General features: G+C 42.9%; 1 protein-coding gene and 1 long non-coding RNA gene across 7 annotated transcripts in view; one reads left to right on the forward strand and one right to left on the reverse strand.

Moving 5' to 3' along the window:
• LOC122546672 (uncharacterized) overlaps positions 1–3,298 on the reverse strand; it is a 49,932-nt gene extending 46,634 nt beyond the window's left edge. For both annotated transcript variants that reach the window (XR_015753382.1, XR_015753381.1), the window contains exons 1-2: positions 3,233–3,298; positions 1,806–1,922 (exon numbers count right to left, since the gene is read on the reverse strand). This is a non-coding gene — a long non-coding RNA (uncharacterized LOC122546672). The remainder of the gene's footprint in view (positions 1–1,805; positions 1,923–3,232) is intronic.
• An 8,119-nt stretch (positions 3,299–11,417) lies between these two features.
• LOC122552119 (uncharacterized) overlaps positions 11,418–18,783 on the forward strand; it is a 41,493-nt gene continuing 34,127 nt past the window's right edge. For 2 of the 5 annotated variants that reach the window (XM_087980160.1, XM_087980162.1), the window contains exons 1-2: positions 11,418–11,468; positions 16,870–16,952. Coding sequence is in view for 1 of the 5 variants with exons in the window: in XM_087980163.1 (XP_087836289.1) it covers positions 11,451–11,468; positions 16,870–16,952 (101 nt within the window). In the remaining 4 variants the exon portion in view is untranslated. The remainder of the gene's footprint in view (positions 11,469–16,869; positions 16,953–18,783) is intronic. The other 3 variants (XR_015753383.1, XM_087980163.1, XM_087980161.1) reach the window with 2 other exon arrangements.

Below are 18,783 nucleotides of genomic sequence, written 5' to 3' on the forward strand. Positions count from 1 at the left end.
ATAGGAAAGGTTTGAAGGGATATGATCCAGGAACAGGCAGGTGGGATGAGATCCGTTTTAGAGTATGGTTAGCATTAACCGAACAGTGCGGTCTGACTCTCTGACTATGATTATAATGTTGTCTCAATAATTAAGAAAGGCTGCAAGAGAAACCAGGGAACTACAGACTGATGAGCCAGACATCAGGGTGGGTCAGTTGTTGGAGGTCATTTTGAGAGGTAGGCCTTACATGCATTTGGAAAGATAAGGCCTGTTTACGGACAGCCAGCATGGCTTTGTGCATGGGAAGACACGTCTCATAAACTTGACTGGAGTTTGCTTAAGATGTGACCAAGAAGATAGACGAAGGCAGAGCAACAGACGTTGTTTCTGGCTTCAGCAAACCCTTGGTCAGGGTGTAGCATGATACATTGATTAGTAGGGGTAGATCACAAGGGGTCAGGGAGAGCTAGCCAGCAATGGGAGATAAAATGGGATGACAGTGGGAGACAGAGGGTGGGGGTAGAAGGTTGTTGTTTAGACTGGAGGCCTCTGACCAGCAATGTGCTGGGACCACTATTGAGCATCATTTACATTAACCTTTTGAGTGAAAATATAGGAGTCCCTGTTATAATGTTTATGGATACCGAGATTAGTGGAAGAGTGGGCAGGGAATATAGTGATCGAAGTGGATGTTAATCAACTGGGCCAGTGGGTCAAGGAATGAAAGATGGAGTTTAATTCAGGTATTGAATTTAGTTCAGACAAACCAGGAGGGACTAATGCAGTTAATGGTCAGGCCCTGGGCAGTGTTGTCGAACAGAGAGAGAGAGACCAAGGGGTGCAGTTACATTGTTCCTTGGAAGTGGCATCACAGGTTGGCAGGGTGGGGAAAGCCGCATTTGGCACATTGTCTTCATTGGTCAGAGCATTGAATGCGAGTTGGAGATATTGGTAACATTGTCGTCAATATTTCTCCTGGGCAAAGGAGGCCACGGGGTGACCTTATAAAGATTTATGAAACAATGTAGGGCCGAAGTAAGGTGAGTTGCCAAGGGTAGGTGAGTCCAAAGCTGGAGGCATAAACGTGGGGTGAGAGAGCAAGGATTTAAAGAGGGAGCTGAGGGGCAACATTTTCCACAGAGGATGGACTGCCTGAGGAAATGGTGAAAACAAGTACAATTACAACATGGAAAAGACACTCGGGCAGGTACATGGAGAGGAGAAGATTTGAAGGGATATGGGCCAAACACAGGCAAACGCGACTCATTCCATTTCGGAAGCCTCGGCCGAAAGATCATGCCGCACAGAAACAGACCCTGTGTCTCCAGTTATTGGAGGAGGAGACTATCGAGACAAGGCATGTTGTGGAGACAGAAGCAAGTTACAGCGATAAGGATGGTCATCTGGACTGGAGGTTTCCAATATCTGAAGTAATTGGTGAGAGGGGAGGAGATGACAGAGATAGGGACTGTTATAGGAGTTAGAATGATTAAAGACACTGGTCCACAAGACAAGCCATAGTTACAGTGTTGGCGAGGGAATAGGGAACAGAAAGATCCCAGGAAGCATTACCACCCTCTCGTGGGAGGCCTGCTTTCCCCTCTGTTGTCCTGATGCTCACCAAGACAGCACATGCCAGGATTGAAAACTGAAAACTCCCGATGCTGTCCCAATACAACAAAACTTAATGTAAAGGTGGTGGCTGAGCCTAGGGTGTGTCTGTACTGTGCTCCTCTCCAGCACTATAGCTATGTCATGTCTTTTTGGCTGATGTTTGGAGCCCTCTCATTGCTCTCTGCTCTGTGCACGGTGAATGATCTTACCTGGCGGCAGGATTTATTGAAGGCTCCTGACCTCTCTGACCTTTGTCTCTCTGGCTAACCAACCATCTTCCCACCCAGCAGTTGGCAAGTCTATTGAGTCAGTAACTCCCTGGGTACCTGTAGAAAACAAAGAAATAGGCAGAATGGGAAATTAGACTGATGCTGTGATAGTTATACATGTAGAATGGCACTGAGCCCCACAGAGATCTGGAAAATCCCAGTCTCCAATTCTGGCCTGTGCTGCCTCATCTCTCTGGAGTGGAGAGTTCTGTTGGCTCAGAATCTGGAGTAGCTGCAAGAGTAAGAGGCGCTAACAGAAGCAGCAATTAGATCCACACAGTGAGGGATATCACATGGAGAGGCATTGAGTGATATCACCACAGAGCAGGATTAAACAATTGTACAGGAAGAAAGGGTTTTGATTCATATTGCACTGTGATGGGCAACCTGTGAGCAGACGAAGTGATGGCCTAGAGGCATTATTGTGTGACAATTTATCCAGAAACTCAGCAAATGTTCTCTGGACACAGGTTCAAATCCCACCATTGCAAATGATTGAATGTGAATTAAATGCTTCAAAAAAGATGTAATTAAAAACCTGTAAGTGAGTATTAAACAATTGCTGATGTTAAGAAAAATCCATCGGGTGCATTCCTGTCTTTAGTGAAGTAATCTAAGATGGGACTGGGGTATCACAGGTATTACAGAAACAACAGTGAATGGGCAGCACGGTGGCACAATGGTTAGCACTGCTGCCTCACAGCGCCAGAGACCTGGGTTCAATTCCCGACTCAGGCGACTGATTGTGTGGAGTTTGCACATTCTCCCCGTGTCTGCGTGGGTTTCCTCCGGGTGCTCCGGTTTCCTCCCACAGTCCAAAGATATGCGGGTCAGGTGAATTGGCCATGCTAAATTGCCCGTAGTGTTAGGTTAAAGGGGTAATTGTAGGGGTATGTGGGTTGTGCTTCGGCCGGTCGGTGTGGACTTGTTTGGCCGAAGGGCCTGTTTCCACACTGTAAGTAATCTAATCTAATCTAATCTAAACAGTTGAGGGACAGGACAGGCAGCTCAATGTCCCAGAGGCCAGATGCTGCAGGAAGGACAGAAGGGGAGCTGAGAGAGGAGGAGAGCTGCTGGTTCTGACTGGGTGAACCATCCCAGCAGGCCTGAGAGAGGATATTCCTGCGGGAGCGCCCAGTGACGCTGTGTCCGTGGGATTAATCAGTAACAATGGGTCTTCCCTTTCCTCTGATTGTTCTACAGACCCCGAGAGCCCCGCCCTCCTGCACCTTGACCTTCTCAAGATGGCGGCCCTCCGCTCCCTCTTCCCTCAAACAAATGGCGGCCGTGACCCTGGGCGCTTCCCTGATCAGAGACCGCCACCTCTTTACCCGGGCCTGGAGGGTCTTTTCCGAGTTATATTTAACCTGTATCCAGGACTTGTGAAATCTCTCCGCTCCTTTCTCCCAGCGAGGTTCCCACGCGCCGCTCTCTGATGCCGATCGCAGCCGCTGCCGGAGAAAGCAGCTCTATGTCTCTCTCAATAATCAATGTGACACTGCGCATGCTCTACATAGAAACCAAACTGCGCGTGCGTCTGAGATTACCAGTGAGTTTATAGAGAATATTAATATCTGCACAGACTGATGGGTAAAATATTAGTCATTAACAATTGCTCTGTCGAGTTACAGTCATTGAGATGATTACTATGCAAATAGATTATTCGGTCCAATTTAACCATACTGGCCAGGTATGTAAATTACCAATCGTTCTGGGAGTTTGAAAATAAGTTTCTTACTCGAGTTGTGTAAACCGACCTGTGAATTATTCCTGAAGAAGGGCTTATGTCCGAAACGTCGATTCTCCTGTTCCTTGGATGCTGCCTGACCTGCTGCGCTTTTCCAGCAACACATTTTCAGCTCTGATCTCCAGCATCTGCAGCCCTCACTTTCTTTCTGTGAATTATTGACGCCGACCTGTGAATTATTCTCAGCTCGTCCCCTACACTATTGCAAAATCACCCATGTGTTTATCTAAGGATTGTTTAAATCTCCCTAATCTACGTTATCAGATTTACATCTCAACTATTTCTTAAAAATCTCACATTGATTCATGGGAGAGGTTTAATGCTCCACAATGTCGTGAGAATGATCAATCTTGCAAAATAGTTGGCTTTCTGACCAATCCTGAAGCGTTCACTCCCCGAGAATGCTTTGGCCCCGCTCCTCACTCACTCTGGTTAGACCACCAGCCGCTGCTCGGTCCTCCTGTTCCGCCCCTTCCTCCCAATTGCGGAGTTGATTCAGGCGCGACTCAGCAGGCTAAGGGACAAGGGAAGTTGGAGTCGATGCCTTGTGATGTGGTGAAAATATCCCGAATCTTGGATCGAGAGGCCTGAGTTTATTTCACAGCTTGTTCAGGTGTGTGTAATAACAACTTTATTAAGAAAAAAAGTTGTGGAGAGGGTGGTGTTTGACTTCCTTGTACAGCTGCAGTGTGAATGGTGAAGGCGCTTCCACAACGTGGGAGACATTACAGATTATTCATTCAGCGATAGTGAAAAGTAGAAGATATCTGTACAAATCAACATGTTTTTAATTTCACAAAAATATTGAGAACTTTTGACATAAGGCCACAGCTGGAGAATATTATGTCCAGTGACCAAAACCATTGTCATATAAGCAATTTTTCAGGAATGCCTTAAAGGAAGAAAGCAAATTTTAGAAGGTGGGAATTCCAGACCATGTTGCCTTGGAATCTATAGAAACAGTCACACAGCTGAACTGAAAATACACACATCATTGGGAGTCTAAACTAAAATGAGTTATTGAGATATGAAAGGGTGTGTGGTGCAGGAAGATAGGAATGATTACAGCCAGGAATTAAGTCAAGGGTGTGAAAGTAAACTGTTGTTGCTTATAAATGGGAGCCTTTTGATGGATCAGCAAGTTCTGGTACAAGTGAGCACTTGGGCGGCAGAGTTTTCAATATTCTGGAGATTATAGGGAGAGTGACTGTGGGATGCTGGCCAGGAGTGGGTTTAGATAATGAAATCTAGAGTTAACAAAATGAATGAATGAGAGTTTCAGTAAATGAGCTGAGACTGTGGTGAGGTCAGGTGATATCACTGAAGTCGAAATAGTGGTCATGGAGTGGGACTGGGCTATCACCCTCACCTCACCTCTGGAATTCAGCTGTTTGTCAGCTTGTGAATCGAGTCTGTAACAAGATCAGGAGCTGAGTGGCCCTGGCAGAACCCAAACTGGGTTTCATAGAAGGTTATTGCTGAGCAACTGCGTGACAGCACAGTTGATGATATCTTCCATCAGTTCACTGCTGAGCGAGTGTCGACTGATGGAGGGAAATTGGCTGGGTTGGCTCTGTCCTGCGTTTTTGTGTTGAACATCCCTGGGAAATGTTCCACAATGTCAGTAGGTGCTAGTGATGGACTTGTCTTGGTGGGCAGCAATTTCTGGAGCACAGCAATCAGTATTATTGACACAATGTTGGTAGGGCCGACAGCTTTTACACTACTTCTCCATTTCTTGATCTGATTTGAAATAAGTTTTCAACCAAGTTGATTCACGTCTGTGATGTCAGGGACCAATGTAGAAGGCTCATCCACTTGGCACTGCTGGCTGAAGATTGCTGCAAATGCTGTTGTCTTGTCTGTTGCATGGATGTGTGAGACCCCTCCATCAGTAAGGGTGGGGATATCTGTGATGCTTCCTGCAGTAAGTTGTTTAATTGCCCATCATCATTCCTGACTAGGTGTGGCAGAACTGCAGAGCTCAGATCTGATCCATTGGTTGTTGGATCACATAGTTCTATTTGTTGTTGCTTGCGCTGTTTGGCATGTAGGTTGGGTAGCTTCACCAGGTTGGCACCACATTTTTAGGTATGCCTGGTATTGCTCGTGACATGCCCTGCGGAACTCTCCATTGAACCAGGGTTGATCCCCTGGCTTGATATTAATAGTTGAATGGGGGATATACCAAGCCATGAGATTTCAGATTGGGCTGGAGTATAGTTCTGCTGCTGTTGTTGGCCCACAGTGAGACAGAAGTTGCAGGGTCAAGAGGGCTGATTGTATTGTTGTATTCTCCACTGCATTTGTAGATGTAATGTGGTCCATCCAGTTTCATTCCTTTGTTGAGACTGTGCAGTGATTAATACAATGAGTGATTTGATGGGCCACTGACAGGAATACAACTTTTCAAAAAAGGTTTTGTGATTTCCACATGAAAGAAGTGAAACTATCATGGTATTCAAGCAGATGAAAGACTCAACAGACAATCAAGGTATTTTTCAATGGGATAATTTCAGTTACATCACACTAAATGTTTGCTATAAATTCTGTGCCTTAGAATTGTGCCCTCCACAATCACCTGATGAAGGAGCGGTGCTCCGAAAGCTAGTGTGCTTTCAATTAAACCTGTTGAACTATAACCTGATGTTGTGTGATTATTAACTGAGAATATTACAGCACTACTAACAGGGCTGCATGTAAACAGGCTCAGTCCAGTTAATCAATACATTCGGAAGGATTTCCTCCATGTTTGATGACGCAATATTCGTCAAAACCATCAACTTCAACCTGCAATGTTGTTATTAACAAAAACCTCAGGCTGACACAAAGCTCCCCACCCCACTGTAATGTGGTAACTGGGCCCGGGCCAGGAATTGGAACTGGGACATTTGTGGACTGTGATCTCAAAGGAAGTGAGCAAACACAATTCTGACAGATTAGTCCTCAAAGATGAGTAGCAAGTTTGAGACAAGGCAGGTGGTATACCATCTTGCACTTAGCTTAATTGCATTTCTTATTTCCAGTCGTGTTTTGCAAAGTATAAAGAACTATGTTTTTTTTTCATGGTTGGGGAGTTTTATTCTAGTTGATCACAGTTGCTGCCTCTCACTCTCCAAGTCAAATCATAGGATCTATAACAAAACATTAAACTGCAGGTGCTGGAGATCTGAACCTTATAAACAAAGTTCTGGAGAAACTCAGCAGTTCTGAGGGCATCTGTGAAGACAAAAATAATGTTACTTTCAACTTCAGTGACTCTTCGTCTGAATGGACAAATGGTCATGAGACTTGGAGCTTACAATGCTTTATTCCCTTCAGAGATGCTGCTGGACCTGCGGTTCTCCAGCACTGTGCTTTCTATGTTGAACTTTATTTACAAAACACATCGGAAAAATACTGATCTCCAAAAGTGAAAGGTTCATTGCAAATATGAGCATAGTTTCCACACTTGAGTTACACAAGCACGTCTCAGTTTAAAAACAAGATTTAACTCAAAATAATATTCCTTCTCAAAATTAGCCAAGTTACGCCAGTAATAAAGCTCATCCATCCAATGAGGCACTTCAGTACAACATCCTGCAGTGTTGCACACAGCCACCTTTACCAAAGAATGATCACATGTCACAAAATTGAAGGCCAAGAGCATGTCTCTTTACAGGAGCTGAAGTCAAACACTCAATTTTTGGAAGGATTTTTATTAAACCTCATTGAACATTTAAATCTCAGAGAGTAATCTTTGCTTTTTTAAACAGTGTGTGGGAACCATCCCACATCTTGCTAAAGGTTCGGTTTAGTCTGATACATAGAGCCAAAGGTCAAGCAAACATCACACTTTCCATTCACTTCTACAAAGGGCTGACATCACAGTTCTTCAGGATTTAAAGTATTTTATAAATTGTTTGTAAAATCATTTGTCACATTAAAGAACTGGACAATAAATGTCATTGTATACAATAAGAGTGAAGCCTGTCACAGCAGATTTAGCTTTGGAGGGCAGTGTGTGCGCTTTCTAAATTCTGGTAACACTTTGGGAGACTGCTCCCAGATGGTGATAGTGAGCATATCTGGAATGCACTGTTTAGATTTTGGAATCCATGGGAAACAATCTGTGGTTTCACTAATACTTGGCTTGCGTTGTTAGTGTACAGTAAGCAATTCATAAGTAGATTTATGTATTGGTGTTGACTACCTGAATGTCTTCAAATCTGCCAGGTTGCCTTCAATAGTGTGAATTCATCTATTATAAATATTTGGAATATCCCAGAACTGCCCAGTGCTTGGCAAATTCAGGGGGGACAGAAAATCACATTGAGTAATTTGAAATTCAGAATCCAAGATGACATAACCACTGAAGTATTCAATTCAAATAGTTAAATGGAATGCTCACATCTCAAATACCTGTTATCCATAGGAATGGATGGACTGACAGAATTGGGATCAAATTCCTAGCTGGAGCGTGTGAAATGTGCTTTGATAAAGTCACCTGCATTTCCCAACAATAATTTGGCAAGCTCGGAAATTTAAAAAACAATACGAGCTTCATTGCTGCTCCAGTCGGGTCCCAAACTCTGAAAACAATAACAATGTTCCGGTTTATTGCATACACTCTGAAACACGTGTTTCTTCTACAGATCTTGCAAGTTTCCCCAATGAACATAGTCCATCCAAATCATGTTGCTAACTTTGGCCAACTCATTTCTTTCCGAGCCTCTATAACCTGAAAAGTGACCAGAAGCAATTACTCCCCATATGTAGGAACATTACTGACGAGGATTTTTTCCTTCAGAATTGATTTCCATTTCCAGTGCCCGGAACAGATAAAAAGCTTGTTACCTTTTATAGAGCAATGATTCAGTGGGAGTAAAACACCAACCTTTCCTTGCTTAACAATCACGCTGCCTAAATTTTAAACATGAACACTTCTGAATAGTTCACCAGATCCTAATGAAATATTTTGTGCGAAACAAATCACATGATCCATAGTTATTCAGATAATAAAACAAGTTTGTTCATTGAAGAAACCAGAGGAAAAGGTCATGAAACAATGTGAGTTTGATAAACCTCAATCATCATTGCAAGTGCATTCTCTGCGTAAATTCTCCTTTTCCTCATCGAAGTATTTAACTTCTTGAATAATTGAGAGAATGAAGTCACAGTTGTACAACACAAAATCAGACCCTTCAGTCCAACTTGCCCATGCTGACCAGATATCAAAAATTAATCTAATCCCATTTGCCAGCATTTGTTCTATATCCATCTTAAACCCTTTCTATTGATTATCAGTTTATTTTACTTTATCAGCACTTGAAATACTGACATTTTTTTCTCCCAACATTGGTTAAAGAAATCATAAGTTCATTCATCCAAGTTAATTTTGTAATCTTTCACAAAGAAACAAGTGAGAACAATGTATAGCTGAGTGCAAAACAAAATACTGTAGCTGCGTGATATCTGGAAACACTCTAAAGCTGAGGCTAAGACATTACTAAATTATTGTCAGCACGGTTTCAATTACTGACAATAATTTAGTAATGTCTTAGCCTTCACATAGTTAAGTTAAATGTGAGACATCTGAATTTCATGAATTGGTTCATATTCCACTTTGAGAAGATTAAACCAAGAATAAATTTTGTTGATCAAAGGAGAAAGTGATGACCAAAGAAGCTGGACATCAGAGTCGAAAAGTGTCACGCTGGAAAAGCACAGCAAGTCAGACAGCATCCGAGAAGCAGGCGAGTTGATGTTTCGGGCATAAGCCCTTCATCAGGAATCACAGGCTTCAGAAAAATAACTGGCATAGACTTATGCCAATACATATGTAGAAGGGTCAGAGCATGTTACTATCAGATTAGAGACTAATTTCAGATTTGGTACCATTCAGTGCAACATTTCAGTATGATATTTACATATGTACCTAAAGGAGAAGTTGTCTAAAATTACAAGCTCTAGAATGATTATACGATTAAATCTGGAAATAAAGCTGGTGAACAAGAATGGCAAAGTGAAGTCCCATCAGTATCGCCTTGGGCAGTGTCAAGTAAGAATTTGACAACAGAGTTGTCACTTTGGTGTAACCTGCAGTCTGGCCAAATTGCAGCAAAAAATCGGTTCAATTTTATCTGCAAACTATTGAATGCAAAATTCTCTTTGCACAATAATGAGGCAGCATTTTGGGATGTCATTTTTAAAATATATTATTTTCAAAGTTACTCACAATTAAGAGTGATCACTTGTTGCTGTCTGCATAACACAATATGAAAAGGAATTAACAAAAAAACATTATAACCCAAATTCAGAGTCACTAATATATTGATATTGCATGGGTCCAGCATTGATAAGTAATCGATTTTTAAAATTAATACAGATACATTTACTAACTATATTGGAGTACAGTCAAGTTTCTTACTGAACAGTGACAGGATTGGACAGAGTCCGCATGGATTTAAGAGAGGGGAATCATACTTAGCAAATCTACTGAAAGAATCTACAGAGTTGAATATTAAAGAAAGAAATTGCAGGACATTTAGAAAAGCTTATCATTAAACATGGTAGACTGGGATTTGTGAAAGAGAAACTATATTTGACAAATTTACGACAGTACATTGAGGAGATAACAAGCAGTGCTGATAAAGGGCAATCCAATGATGTTCTGTATTTGGATTTTAAAAATGTAAATGATAAGGTGTACATAAAAGTTAATTGCACAATTTAGGAGCTCATGGTATCAGGGTAATGTATTAGCATGGATTGAGGATTGGTTAACCACACTGGCTGTTGCTGAGTCCTCACTTGGAGTACTGTATACAATGTTAGCTCCCATATTTAATAAAGGATAAACCAACATTGGAGACCATTCAAAAAAGATTCACTTAGCTGCTTTGAGGACGAACGGGTTGACCTATCAAGAATAGATAAGCAGGGGTGATCTTATGGAAACAAGATTCTGAGGAACTTGACAGGGTAGATGTTGACTAGAGCCAGCACCAGTGAAGTCTCAAACCAGGGGACATTACAAAAGGGAACATTCATTTTAGAAGAAGTAACAAATTTTTTCTCTCAGTGAATGGTTAGAATGTTCTCGCCCAAACAATTGTGAAAGTTAAATGTGGGAGGGGAATGGTTGGGTTACTCTTCGGAGGGTTGTTCTGGCTTGTTGGGCTGAAGGGCCTGTTTCTACACAGGAGGGAATCTGTGATTCTATCTCAAATTATTTTAAAAGAGGGCAGATAGATTTTTGAAATACTGAGCAGTTGAGGGCTATGCGGATCAAGCATAAGAGAGCTGTCGAGGTCTGGGTTGGCCCAGCCATGATCTGATAGAATGGGGGAATAAGCTGAAGGCGATGAATGCCCTACTCCTGCTCTGATTCCTTGAGGCTCCGTTTCATATTTTTTTTTGTTTCCAAAGAAGAGCGTGATACAATGTGCTAAAGATCTCAGATGTGAAAATGGGGTGTTTATGTACTGATTCAGATGGCATTGATTCATCAATCACAGCTATACAGTCATGACTAGGAAGGCAATTCCCTCCATGAATAAAGGAAATCTACCGCAGAGCTCACACAAAGGGAATTCTTACCCTCGGTAAACTCTCCCATCACATTACCCAACATATCAGCAAAAGCAGGATGCACTGCGCATGCTCTAGCCAAAAAGGGACACCGGGTGATTGATGTCAGCACCGGACCAATGAAAGGACGGTGGGCGGAACTGGAGGACCTGGCGGGGCGGTTGGTCCTCCAACCAATCAAAGTGAATGAGGGGCGGAACTAGACTAAACCACATGATCACCCTTGCGCGCGGCGCAGAGTCGCTGTAATACATGCTCGGCAAGTTATGGAGCGAAAGGATCCGGTAAGAAATAAACGGAGGGAAACGGGAACAAAAACCGTTTTCCTATGAGAGGAGAGGTTTTATAACCAAATTGTGCACGTCGGAAAACACAAATTTGAACGTCCCAGTCCCGCGTTTGCAGTAAACGGGGAATTGCCTCAGCACGGCTCCAGGGCTGAGTGAGCGCCATCTTTATTTTGGGCAATGATTCACTGGACACGTGCGGAGCCGCCATCTTTGTAGGGGGCAAAGTGCAGCATTTCTCTGGTAAACGTCATAGGGCAGGATTTGCACAGAGCATATTCAAACCTGGAGAGATGGGTGTTTATTTCTGGATTTCTTTCGTCATTCATTTAAATGATTTGGATATCAACATATGAGTTTGCAGGTCATACAAAATTGGAGGTATTGTGGACAGGAAAGAAGGTTACCTCAGAGTGTAATGGAATATTGATCAGATGGGGTTTAATTTAGATAAATGTGAGGTGCTGCATTTTGGAAAAGCAGATCAGGGCAGGACTTATACACTGAATGGCAAGGCCCTGTAGAGTCTTGCGGAGCAAAGAGACCTTGGACTGCAGGTTCATAGTATTAAAAACAAAATCAATAAAGTTTAGACGAGACCACCAAAACTGGAAATGAAAAATTTATTCTACGATCTTGCAAGAATCGGACTCCAATTGTACAGAGCAATTGAAGTGAGGAAAAAATCAAATTACTACACCAGTTATACGTTTGAGTTGCGTGAGGTCATCTCTCCCGACTATGACTGACTCCTATACTACCCAATCTTTTGTATTGATTTCTATTAATGCCCAGCTATGCTCCACCCTTATTGCCCCCTTCTCTCCAAGTTGGCAATTTTCCCCTCTGTAAGTGCTGATACAAGGCTAAACCTATATCTTGATGTTCCTTTTCACTTGTCTCAAACGTATAACTGGTATAGTAATTTGAATTTTCCTCACTTCAACTGTTCTGTACAATTGGAATCTGATTCTTGCAAGATCGTAGAATAAATTGTCTCGTTTCCAGTTTTGGTGGTCTCGTCTAAACTTTATTGATTTTGTTTTTAATACTGTGAACCTGCAGTCCAAGGTCTCTTTGTTCGGCAGGACTCTACAGGGCCTTGCCATTCAGTGTATAAGTCCTGCCCTGATCTGTTTTTTCCAAAATGCAGCACCTCACATTTATCTAAATTATCCATAGGTATATTATGATCTGGTTCAACATTTTGTATTAACTCTGCTGGTACATTCCATCCCTGCATATTTCATTTAGCTCAAGCATTTGGTTATCTCAGCTTTTTGCTAAAAACACAATTTTTAAACAAAACTTATTTGAACTTTATTTTAAACATTGAACTTATTTGAAACTTATAATAATTACACACTAAAATTAGTATTTAATGAACCATAATTATAGATTCTCTTCCCTAAATACTTATAGAGTTAATAGTTCTCTTGCTGTACCCATTTTTCCGTATGCTTTTTCTATATCTGCAAAAACAACACTCTTCCCCATTTCTAACAATAGTTCCTTGCCAGTCAAGTTGCAAGTAGATCGGATAGTGAAGGAGGTGTTCAGTATATTTTCCTTTATTGGTTACAGCATCGCATATAGGATGTGGGAGGTCATGTTGCTGTACAGGACATTGATTAGGCCAGTTTTGGAATATTGTGTGCAATTCTGGCCTGCCTCCTATCAGAAGGGTGGTGTTAAAGTTGAAAGGTTTCAAAAAAGATTTACAAGGATGTTGCAAGGATTGGAGGATTTGAGCTACAGGGTGAGGCATAAAAGGCTGGGGCTGTTTTTCCTGGACTACCATAGGCTGAGCAGTGATATCATGGAGGTTTATACAATAATGAGGGGCATGGATAGGGTAAATGAACAAGGTGTTTTTCCTGGAGTGGTTGTGTCCAGAAGTAGAGGGCATTGCTTTAGGATGAATGGGGAAAAATTTCAAAGGGGCCGAAAGGCCAACTCTTTAATGCAGTGGTGGAATGAACTGCCAGAGGAAGTGGTGGAGGCTGGTACAATTAAAACATGTTAAAGGCATCTAAATAGATACATGATATGACTAGGAAGCGTTTACAGGGATATGGGCCAAGTAGTTGCAAATGGGAATAGATTAGGTTCGGATATCTGGTTGGTAAGGATGAGTTAGACCGAAGGGTCTGTGTTGGTGCTATACATCTCTATGACTGTGGGATCATAACAGCTAATATTGCTCTGATTCACCTCTGGGCTCCCTCATGGCCACTTTGTCAATATCTAGCTTCCTCAGTCTCGAACAATGGGTGTATTTTTGGTCTGTTTAGTATTTTACTATTACTTTAACAGAGATTCTTGTAAGTTAATTTTTCACTGCTGTCCAGCCCCTGACCATGTGCTGCTTGTTATTTTTTTCTGGAAAATCTTTGACAGTCAAAAATTCTTTTCTCCAATAAGCAAGTGTATTTTCCTTCCATTTCTGACTATCTCATTCTGCACCATTTTCATTCCCTGTAATCCGTTTTGCACTCCTTGAAACATCAACTGTGTTTCTCCTTCCACAGATACCAGTGATTAATGCCAAAGCCCTGTTGCCTGGGGAGAGGGTGATGTTTGACTTTCTTGTACAGCTGCAGTTTGTGCGGTGAAGGTGCTGCCACAATGTGGTTGGTTAAGAGACATTGCAGAGTACTCATTCAGCAACAGTAAAGATCTGAAGATAATGTCCAAATCAGTAACTGTTTGTATTTTTATTATCATGCTTATACTTTTACACAACTATTATTAAGAACTTTAGACATGAGGCCAGAGATGGTGATATTAGGTCAGGTGACCAAAAGCATTGCCAAATAAGCAGGTTTTGAGGAATGTCTTAATGGAGGAAAACAGACCTGAGAGGTTTTGGCTGAGAATTTCAGACCTTGCTGCTTTGGCAACTGTAAAAGCAGCCACACAGGTGATGTAATGAATTAACAAATCATTGGGAGTCTCGAACAGAATGGGTTGTCGAGGTTTCAAAGGGTGTGTGATGCAGCGAGCTTGGGATGATCACAACCAGGAATTAAATCAAGGGTGCGAATTTTAACTTGAGGGATGTTGGCTGGATGCTGGCGGGAGAGACTAGATTGGGTTGGGATGTCTGGTCGGCATGGACGGATTGGATTGAAGGGTCTGTTTCCATGCTGTACATCTCTGTGGCTCTATTTTGTTGATTATGAATAGGAGCCTTTTGATGGATCAACAAGTTTTGGTGTGAAGGAGTACTTGGGCAGCAGAGATTTAGTTTTTCTTGAGATTACAGGGAGGTTGAATGTGGGAATCTGGCCAGGAGTGTGTTTGGATAATGAAGTCTGGAGATAACACAAGGTGGATGAGAGTATATGAGCTGAGACAAGGGTAGAATCAGCTAGAAATAGTGGTCTTGGAGTGGGACTGGGCTGTCACCCTCGCCTTACCTCTAGGTTTCAGCTGGTTGTCAGGTTGTGAATCAGAGCGGTAACACAATCGGGAGCTGAGTTGCCCTGGTGGAGCCTAAAATGAGTGTCACTGAGCTGGCTGTTGCTGAGCAGCTGCTGCTTGGTAGCCATGTTCATGACATCTTCCATCGAGTGTGGACTGACAGAGGGAAATTGCCTGGGTTGGATTGCCCTGTGTTTTTGTGTTGAACATCCCCGGGCAATGTTCCACATTGTCGGTCGATGCCAGTGCTGGAGCGGTACTCGGCTTGGTGGGTGGCAAGTTCTGGAACACAAGCCATCAGTGTTATTGCCAGAATATTGGCAGTGCCTGCAGCCTTTGCACTACTTAACCATTTCTTGATGTTATTCAAACAGAATCAAACTGGCTTAAAACTCACATCTGTGATGTTGGAAACCATTGGAGAAGGATGAGATGGATCATCCCACTTTGCACTTCTAGCTGCAGATTGCTGCAAATGCCGTTGTCTTAGTTGGTGCATGGATATGTGAGGCCCGACCATCAGTGGGGATATCTGTGATGTTTCCACCCGTGAGTTGTTTAATTGTCCATCACCATTCACAATTGGGTGTGGCAGAACTGCAGAGCTCCGATCTGTAGTATTGGTTGTGAGATCGTTTAGCTCTGTTGCTTGCTGCCGATGCTGTTTGATATGCAGGTAGTTCTGTTTGGTAGCTTCACCAGGTTGGCACTTCATTTTTAGGTCTGCCTGGTGCTGCTTTTGGCATGCCCTCCTTTACTGTCCATTGTGATGGATGGGAGCCGGACTTACAAACCCATGAGATTACAGAATGTGCTGGAGTACAGTTCTGCTGCTGTTGATGTCCCACAGTGCCTCAGAGATATCCAGTTTGAGATCCTACATCTCTTCAAAGTCTGTCCCATTTAGAACGGTGATAGTGCCACTCAACACAATGGAGGTTTTTCTCAACTTTAAGGCAAGACTTTGTCTCCAAAAGGAATGTGTGATGGTCACTCTTTCTGATGTACTGTCATGGACAGATGTATCTGGTGCTGGTTAATTCATAACAATGAGATCAAGTATGTTTTACACTCTTGTTGGTTCCCTCACCACCCGCTGCAGACTCAGTTGAGCAGCTATGTCCTTTAGGACCTGACCAGCTCAGTCAGTAATTCTGTTGCAGAGCTAGTCTCGATTGTGGACATTGAAATCCTGTATCCTGTATGTTTGACACCATTTTATTGCCTCAGTGCTTCCTCCAAATGTTGTTCAACATGAAGGAGAACTGATCCATCAGCCAAGGGAGGACGGGACGTGGTAATCAGCAGGAGCCATGAGACTTCCTGGTCTCCGGAGCCAATGCTGTGTACTCCCAGGGCAAATCCTCCCTGTCTGTACACCACTGTGCCACCACCTCTGCCTGGTCTGTCCTGCCGGTGGACAGGACATATCCAGAGATTTCAGGAGCAAGTGAAGACTGCAGATGCTGGAGATCAGAGTCAAGAGTCTGGTGCTGGAAAAGCACAGCAGGTCAGGCTGATGAAGGGCTTAGGCTCGAAACGCCGATTCTCCTGCTCCTCGATGCTGCCTGACTGTTGTGCTTTTCCAGCACCACACTCTCGATCTAGGGATGGTGATGGTGGTGTCTGGTCATTTGTTTGTAAGGGATGATTCCATGAGTATGACTATGTCAGGCTGTTCCTTGACTAGTCTGTGAGACAGCTCTCCACATTTTGGCACCAAAAACCATATGTTAGTGAGGAGGACGATGGAACGTTGAGAGGGCTGATTCTGTGGTTGTAATTTCTGGTGCCTTGTTAGTTGCCAACTGGTCCATCCAGTTTCATTCCTGTGTTGAGACTTTGCAGTGATTAATACAGTGAGTAGCTGGCTGTGCCGCTGTCAGGTTGGCAGGATTTTTTTCGCCATTGACAATGGTTTCATGGAGATCAGAAGATTCCTAATACATTGTTTTTTTTTTCTTGAATTCAGATTCCACCATCTGCCAAGATGGGATTCGAACCAGGACTTCATTCGTTTGTTTTAATATTCTGGATAAAATTTAAATACATCAGGTTTGTTCACTCATTTTAAATATCACTAACCCTGGTTTTGTTTCTTTGTAAAATACTGTCCATCATCCTGACTCCTCCATCCTCCCCTCCAACAACAAGTGAAGAGCACATGGAGTTTCTCTGTCACTAAGACTGAGGTAATCCGATCTGCTGCTTCCCTCCCTCCCACTAGCCCACTGAGCCAAACTGCCTCACGTGGTGTTCCTGGTTTTTATCCTAAACCTACATCTTTCTCCAGTCTCTTGTCAAGCCTTATCAGAGCTCACCTTGACTCTTTACCCTAATCTCGGTAAACTCACTTTCCAACTCTCTTTCCTCCGCTGCCGCCTCATCACCCCCCTCGACAATTCATAGATATTGTTCCTTGTTCTGTCTGTTGGTCTTTTCTGGTTATGTCCTTCTCTCCCATTCTGTGAAAAACTAATATTTGACCTCACCGTTGTTGGAAAATCCTGCTCCATCTCCACTCTCCCTTTCCTTTCTGAATTCCTTGCATTTGGTGTCCCTCAACGATCTATCCTTGGCCTCTCCTGTATCTCATGTACATAGTGCCAGGAGGTGATATCGTCCAAAAACACTGTGTTAGGTTTGACATGTACACTGACGATACCCAGCTCTCCCTCCCCATCATCCCTCTCCATTACTCCACTGTTACTCAGTTACCAAACTGCTTACCACATTCCCACTACTCGATTAGCTGCAGTTTCCTCCAATGAAACATTGTCACGGTTAAACCCGCTGCCTTACCTTTACCTTTCTGCCGAGCCCCTCCCTCTCACTGGGAACTCTCTGAGGCAGAATGACGCTCTTTACAATATTGCTGTTATATCTGACCCCAAGGTGACCTTCTGATCAGACATCCACACAATCACAACACCAGGAATTCCAATCTCTTAAACATTGCTTTTCTCCACCTCACCCCAGCTCTATTGCCACTGACACCCCTTACCCGCGTCTGTGTCGCCTTAAACTTGAATCCAAAACAGAACTCTTGATTCCATGACTCAGAATCTGATTTCAGACTCCCCTCTCAGTATTTACCCTCAGACACATCCTCTCAGTATTTATCCTGTCAAACCCCTTAAGAATCCCATCTGTCTCAATGAGATCACCTCTCTTTCTCCAAAATCCAGTGAGTAGAGTCCCAACCTTTCCAGCCTTTATTTAAAAGATAATCCCTCCAAACTAGGGATCATCTAATTGAATCTTCCTTGAAATGCCTCCAATAAAATGACACATTTCCTTATCTAAAGGGACAAAAACTGCTCTCATTACTGCAGATATGGTGGTGTCACCAGCACTTCCACATGTTACTCTCGGGTATATACTCCAAACTCTCATACTGAAAACCTTTGAAACAAAACGTTCCATTCCCCTTCCTGATTCCCTGTTGTAACTGTGTGGTAGCTTTCTGTGTTTCCTGAACAATCACCCCTGGTCCCTTTGTGGTGCAGCTTTCTACAGTTTCTACCATTTAAATAGTACTTTGTTCTTTTATTATCTCTTCCAAAATGAGCAACTTCCCATTTTCCCAAGTTACACCCCATCTGGCAACTTGTTGCCCCCTTCTCCTGTGCATCTCTCTTTTCATAATCATCTTAGACCTTTACAGTTATGCCTTTTCTAGGAGATATTCCCCCCTTCCCATTCGTCCAAACGTTTACTGGGAGCACTGGGCAGTGGGAAGCAGGCAGAGTTGCTATCTTTTTAGGGATACGCTTTGGAGTGATTAGGAGGATCTTCCTACCCATTGGTCAGGATGGAGACAACTTGCACATCGTTAGGCATTAGCCTTTCACACCCATGTCATATTGATGAGGCAGAGCGGCAG

The sequence above is a fragment of the Chiloscyllium plagiosum genome, unplaced genomic scaffold (assembly GCF_037043375.1).
Source record: "Chiloscyllium plagiosum isolate Xiang-an unplaced genomic scaffold, Cpla_swu_hap1 HiC_scaffold_37, whole genome shotgun sequence".
NCBI lineage: Eukaryota > Metazoa > Chordata > Chondrichthyes > Orectolobiformes > Hemiscylliidae > Chiloscyllium > Chiloscyllium plagiosum.